This window comes from Carassius auratus, unplaced genomic scaffold (assembly GCF_003368295.1).
Source record: "Carassius auratus strain Wakin unplaced genomic scaffold, ASM336829v1 scaf_tig00026159, whole genome shotgun sequence".
In the NCBI taxonomy this organism is placed as follows: Eukaryota; Metazoa; Chordata; class Actinopteri; order Cypriniformes; family Cyprinidae; genus Carassius; species Carassius auratus.
Genome location: NW_020525494.1, coordinates 113,172 through 120,706, shown reverse-complemented (window position 1 = coordinate 120,706; position 7,535 = coordinate 113,172). Strand labels below are relative to the sequence as shown.

The 7,535-nt window shown below is 34.7% G+C and overlaps 1 protein-coding gene across 1 annotated transcript in view; it reads left to right on the top strand.

Moving 5' to 3' along the window:
* Positions 1 to 5,214: 5,214 nt before the first annotated feature.
* LOC113078630 (WD repeat-containing protein 18-like) overlaps positions 5,215 to 7,535 on the top strand; it is a 36,750-nt gene continuing 34,429 nt past the window's right edge. Inside the window, exon 1 of the mRNA XM_026250950.1 lies at positions 5,215 to 5,220. Coding sequence (XP_026106735.1) covers positions 5,215 to 5,220 — 6 coding nt within the window. The remainder of the gene's footprint in view (positions 5,221 to 7,535) is intronic.

Below are 7,535 nucleotides of genomic sequence, written 5' to 3'. Positions count from 1 at the left end.
TATATGGGAAGCCTGTTTTACCTCAGCTAATTTAATATGCTGATGTCTTCAGCAGTTCTGTCCAGTTTTTTGAAAAAATCACTTGAAATGCATGAATATTTATCAATTCATATTTCTCTGTCATATGCACCCAAAGCTGCCTCACTTGTAATCCAGTTTGCAGCTTATTTAACTTGCTAAAATCTCATAATGGCATCAAGAACTCAGGTCATGAATGGTGTACTTAGCTTGAGATGATGTGCTGTCTTCTCTTTCTTGTTTTATGTGGGAAAATGCTCTTAAATGACTGTTTGCTGTGAATGAGACCTTGGATTGTCATTCAAGGGAAAGTTTGCATGCCATTTATGCTTTGTTCTTTGTTGATGTGCACCTTTATAGACCTTGTTAGGCATTTACAGGCCTCCTGTCTTCCAGCTAAAACACTTAAAATGGGGTAATTTTGGTTTTAAAACGGACAATAATGCATGCTTCCCCTTCCTCAAGTTCAAAACTTTTGCGGAAATGTGATTTTCCTGTTAATGGATGTGACTTAGGGTCAGTAAGTGTCCTGGCTGTGATATAAACTGCATAAGCAGAAGATTGAGGAGATAAAGTTTTTTTCCTCCTGCTGTCCGAAACCATAACGAACCATGACGTCAAAATTAGGTATATATAACGAACCGTCATGTTTGTGTACCGTTACACCCCTAGTGTGTACATATATAGTATTTACATAACAAGTATACATATTTAAGTATTTAGTTCATTTATTACATTTATTATCTACAATTTTACTCAATCAACTGATTAAGAGCTCTTTCCTTTTTAGTAATTCATGGATAATGGAAGACTCAATTTTCAAATCCAAACGATAAACTGCACTTTTTTGATTAAGCTCCAGGATGAGCAACTGCAAACCAGAAGCATCAAAATATCAAAGGAGGCATCAGCAGCAGAGCGTCTCTCCAAGGTCATCCTGAGATCGCCCTGTGGACTCGCTTTGAGTGTTTCCTGTGTGTGATCATTGACTCTAAGTACTGAAAAATTCCCAGTCCGTTATTGATACACAGTGAAGAAGTGAAGGACTTATTCGATCTTTCATGGATCTTTGAGCCCGAAGGACACTTCAGCTCTCACCGCTGATCTATTCGTTGCGTCTATCAATGTTCCGGTGTGATTTTGGATGAGACTTTATTCCTTTTATCATTGACATTGCTTTGACAGGATTACGCCCAATAATCAAGCCCATTATAAAGAAGCCACAGGCATGACTGATCTACAGGCTACATGCTCCGAGGATCTGTCATCAACGACTGGCTGCTTAGTCTTTGTTTAAACTGGAGGTGTGCCCGTGGCACCACTGCACACAGGCGTTCAATGTCACACTGAGTGCACTCTCTCATTACCCACAATCCCCCATGGGGCTTTTGCAGGACCGGTTGTTGTCATGACAGAGCTCTAGTGAGGAGAAATTGGTGAACGAGGTGTGGGTGATAATAGAGGGGAGTTTACCTCAGGGTGACTCACCCACCCCTCTCTTCTCAGGACCATTTCCGAGATTGTTTTTGGTATGAATGCCCTTACAAAACATGCTCGTAGGTCTCGTATAATCAGCCTCGTCTCACGCTGTCCGAAGCCATTTGAACGCTGTGGCTGCCGTCAGGGTCTCGGGGCCAATCTATACCCGAATCGATCAACTCCCAGAAGGAGCCAGCGATTTAAAAATTTGTTTGTGATGTCCGTGGGAATGCAGCTCACGCTGTTTAATTGTGTGACACGTTCTGCACTCGGCTGTTTGAATGATGCTTGTGTCTTGGGCTTCCCGTGTAGATATTGTCATGGCTAGTTTAGGGCTGATGTTTATCGGCTTGGATCCGCTGTGGAAGATAGCAGCGAGTTGCAGTATTTTGACGCCATGCGGTGTCTTATTCTAGACAGCTGGATGTAAAAATGAGCGTAATACCCCCAACGTTTATAAATAATAAATCATAATAAACATTTCTTCTGCCAAGAAGTATAGTTCATTAGTCTAATTGTAGACTGTCGGCAGTTGCCAAACAACTTGGTGCATTAATAAAGAATTCAACTGATGTGCGGTCACTGGTTCATGGGATCCAAAATATTTTTTTTGCATTGTTTTTTTGGCATAGAGAAGATCTTTTTTTTCCGTTTTGATCAAGAAATTTATTTTTATTAAGAAAGGATGCTTTAAATTGGATTGAGAATACTGATTTGTAAAGCATATTTCAAAAGCAATATTTATCTTATAGTGTCTTATAAATTCAGTTGAAGCAAAAAACGACTTAATTTGGTCTTTTCTGTTATAATTTTCTGTATTTAAAAATATAGAATTATAATATGTATATATTATAGAGCGTGTGTTAGTGTGATCATCCCTTCCTATTTACTACTAGTTTAAAATGAAATAAACATGAATGCACATCTCATGCCTCCTGTAATCACTCAATCTGTGTTTCAACTACGGAAAGACATTAAAACTAATCTCATGTAGCATTTAATTGACCTTAGGCAGGAAAGTCATCAGTAGTCAAGCTCCTTAGTTTGCTAGAGAAATTAAGTCTAGAGAACAGCATTTTGCGAAATAGTAGACTAAATATGCATTATAATTTACTTTACTTTTTTATCACATTTGAATTATTTAATGTTTAAATAAATGTGTAATGAAACAGGTTGTGACAGCCACTGTGTAAATTAATATATTTCAGCAACAAATAGAAATCGCATAGTTTAGAAGTTATTTAAAAAAACTGCATTACGTGCAATTTACATGTTTGCAGATGATTTTTAAGTCGAGTGTTGATTGTTATATCAAAAATAATAAATGGAAATTACATTTAAGATTGGACTTTGTTGTTAAGTGTAACCTTGTATTAATGTAAAAGGGCTCCCAATAGTTTAGAGCATAAACAGAGGTCGATTTTTATCCCTAAGAAAATTAATTATGATTGAATTTATTTAAAGAAAGTGCTTTGTTCAGTATACCACTGTTTAATAAAAGAAAAGCAATTTTATGTTTCCTTTTTCCCCTTGCTGTTTCAAAACCATACCGAACCATGACGTCAAAACCGAAGTATGTACTGAACCATTAGGTTTGTGTACTGTTACACCCCTAATATTTACCTGGTCTTTCTAATTTAATTGCCATTATTAACCCATGCAACATTGTTTTAAAATTGAGAGTGTTGTTCAATTGCATGCAGGATGAGAATGAGTGTGAAATGAGCATTTCAAAGACAACTCAAGGCAGCAAGGTGCTGAGAGGACTTAAAGTTTATCATCTGCATTCAGCCCTTCCCATCTGCCACTTTACTGGCCTGTGAATGACAGGGAAACCTTTCTGTTAGCTGTACCAAAGAGTCCAGAAGATCCCTTTTAAATTAGATTGAAATGCAGCCAAAATCTTTTTGGAATGCGTTCAAATGCAATAGTCCTTCATTTGATTTTGGGATAGTTTCATTTGCACTTGAAGTGGTTTTGTTACCAACTTAGCTTTCATTAGTCTTTGTACGCTTTAGCTGTTAGTACGCCAATCTGTCCGTCATTGTTTTTATCATTAACAGAAAAATAAATAAATAAATAATTATTTATAAAGCTGAAATAAAAAAATATTTTTTAACTTGCTAAAATTGAAAAACAAATTTGAAAATGATGCTAAATATTCTAGTGGATTTATTTCCACGTCTCCTTCTGCAGCTCTTTATTGTCGATTTTGTACAACAACCTGAAATCACTAGATAATGTGTCTATCTACTGAAAGAAAGCGATGGGGTGAAGCTTTTTCATCAGGTTTAATGTCAAAGTTGTTTTGCTTTCTAGCCAAACGTCTGAATCCTGCCCTGGCTTCCTTTCTTCATTTGAAAAGAGTCAGTTTATGAATTTCATATAGGTTTATATGAGGTCCGAAAACTGATATCTGTTGGCCTTGAATGGAGTTCATCTTCAATCTAATGGATAGTGTGTTGAGTCATGCAGTATATTGCACACACACACACACACACACACACATATATATATATATATATATATATATATATATATATATATATATATATGTATGTGAGAGAGTGAGAGAGAGAGAGAGAGAGAGAGAGAGAGAGATAGAGAGAGAGAAATATACAGCCTAAGGGTATGTGAAATGAATAAGCTATATGTGAAAAACGTAGGAAAACTGGCATTGCAAATGCAGTCTTGACAGATTTTAAAGGCCAGTTTTTGAATGTATCTACCAGTAAATGAGTTTCTTGTTTGTTTGTGGGTGTCTCTTAGGCGCATTTTAATTAAACTCCCTTTAAGCCAGTGGAAAGTGGTGCTTTTCGGTGGTGGAGAAGCACAGATGTCACTTATCAAAGGCTGAATATGTACTTTAAAGCTTCATCTCAAGCTACCATTAAACTAAATTTTTTTCTCTCTGATATTTGTTGAATCCAGGCACCCCCTCCCTCCCGTTTGTGCTCTGTCCCATTTAGACAAAGTGGTCGCCATCAGATTGCCATCAATCAAGTTGATCATTCTGATGTTTAATCTGTCCCACTGTTGTTCATTAGTCATTTGAGCTCAATAGCATCGGCTACGGTGGATTACGGCCCGTCAGTCATCCTAGATTAATTATTTTGTTTGTCGTTGTCGTGAGGAGGTCACATTGCACAAAGACATGGGCTTGTTAGTGCAAGAGAGATGGAGAGGTGTCTCTGTGTCAAACTGCAGACCGATCGCTGTTGGGTGTTTAATGATGGTTAGAAATGTCTGACATGGATTGACAAACTATCCCACACAGATGCACCGCCTGGCCTTTGACCAGTGCATTGGACAGCCTGATTTATGAAATGGTCAATTCATTTGGTGGAACATCACATGACCTTTGCTCTACATGTTTAGAAAAAAGCTCTTATATCTGTGGTTTCTTATGAGGGTTATTTGAATTATGACTGATATACTGGCTGGGTGTATTAATTAGGGGATTTTTGACTATTTAAAAACTATTCCAGTTGACAAATTAAAGGAATGGTTTATTTGAATTTCATTCTTTTGTTTAACACAAAAGAAGAATGTTGTTAACCAAACAGTTGACGGTAGCCATTGACTTCCATACTATGCAAAAAAAATAAAAAAAAAAATACAATGGTCAATGGCTACCGCCTGCTTCCAGTAATATTCTTCAAAATATATTATTTTGTGTTCAGCAGAAGAAAGAAACTCATACAGGTTTGAAAAGACATGAGGGTGAGGAAACAATGACCAAATTTGTATATTTTTCATCTCCAGCCTTGTGACAATGTTTACTTAGTGTTATGCAGTGTTTATTAATACTTTAAATTGGCTTTTATATATATATTTTTTATTATATATATTTACTTTTGTCAGTTGTATTAGTTTTTTATATTTCTGAATAGCTTTATTGTTATTTCAGTTATCATTTTTTGAATTGAGCATTTAAAGTTTAGAGTAAATATTGCATAAACCTAAAATTCATTTAAATTCATAAATTATTTCACGTTTATAATTTCTAATTGATGTATTTAGAATTATTAAAATAATTGTAAATATATAAATGTAAATATATATTTGAAGTCATATTTCTGAAACTTTAATAACGTTGAATATTATTTTATTATGATTTTGTTATTATAAGGTTGTTGTTGTTATATTATTGTTTTTATTATGATAGATTTATAAAACTTTTTTTTTTATTATCAGAAAATGAGCCACTCTAGATGTCTCCATGTTTTTCCTAAAAATGTGCATAAATTATTAAATGATTAAAATGATATGGTTACTGTTCTGCATGTCTTTTCTAATTCAGTAAAAGTGGCAGTGGTAATGGGCAGTTTCCTTTCACTCTTGACATTTTATGACTGGGTCATGGGCATTGATCCTTTTCAGCCAAAATTATTTTACGGTCAGTTTGTCTTCTTTATGATGGGGCATCAATCGTGCTGGACTCATGCAGGGAAGGGCGGCGGAGCTCCTCGGTTAATCACACATTACGCAGCATGTTCTTGCTCACGAAGTAAAAAAAACTTCCACTTCAGCTTTATACCTCCTTTGATTGAAGATCTTTTAAAAAGCAGCTGTACATTTGAGAATAATGGTTGTTCTCTCCTTACAAGCTCTGCAAGAATAGACCTTTCACTTGGACTGAAACTTTGTGTTGTTGGCTCAGCAAAGTCACTGCAGAGAACTAGAGCTTTCCAAATCTGAGCTTCTGAGCTGTCTAATGTCCATTTCAGCCTTTTCTCTGAGACGATAACACTGCATTACCCCTGTACCAATGAGAGACCATCAGACTTTTTGGCAAAAGTGCTACCATTAAGCTGGAAGTTGGAACAGGAATGTGTAGATGCTGGAGAGACGGCAGTCTTTGTGGATTTTATCATCCTGAGGGAATTACAGTCCTGACCTAGACCGAGTAACGATTACTGAGAAGTCTTTGTCTTTTTGTATTCACTCTTATCTGTCTCTTCATTCTTTTCTGTCTGCCTCTCTTTGTGTCATTATTCATTTCTAGTTTAATCAATGCAAATGTCACAGAATCTAACGATTTTTTTTTTTTTGTTCCACACAATAGTTTATTAAAACCATTTCTTGATAACACCACTTCTCTGCAGGATTTCTGCAGGTCTTAAACAAAATCTTAATCCACGCTTTAACAAATTAAGGCCTTAAAAGGTCTTAAATCAGAGCAGAAAGTGCTAAATTCAGTAAGTCAAGACATTAAATGTTGCATGCACTATGAAACAAAAAAAATCTTTTAAGTATTTTGTTTTGTTTTCCAATGCTAATATCTAAACATCTGTAAGTAGAGGTACAGACTGAGTCCTGTTCAGAGTACGATAGTCAAATCACATATACAGATTTATTTATTAATGTGTAATATGTATTTGTTATATATATATATATATATGTACTCTGGTCTTCAGTGTCACATGATCCTTCTGAAATCATTCTGATATGCTGATTTATTATTAATATTTGAAACAGTTGTGCTGCTATATATACATATATACATATATTTGGCAACTGTGCTAAATGTTTTGACCATTTAGCACATCCTTGCTGAAAAATAGTATTCTTTACATTAAAAAAAAAGAAAGAAAAAAATGTACCGACCCCAAACTTTTAAACAGTAGTGTATATTGTAACACCAGATTTCCATTTTGAATAAATTCTGTTTTCATTTTAAAATTTAAATTCAAAATCAAACTGATTCCAAACCTTTTAACGGTAGTATATATATATTAAACGGATTATGAAAATGTAAATACACTGAATGAATGGTATTTAGAATTGTTACAACTCTGTTGCTTTAAGTTACATCATCTACAAATGTTAAATCTACAAATAAAATTAATGAATAAACAATGAATAACAAAAAATAAATAATAAATTGAGATTTATTCTTTACATTTTCTTTGCTTGGTCTTAAAAGGTTTGAAAATGTCTTAAATCTTCTTAAATCTGTCTATGATGAATGTGTACATCACCTGATTCATTGAAAGCTCTAACGCAATAGACCTAAAAAATGATTTATACGTTAA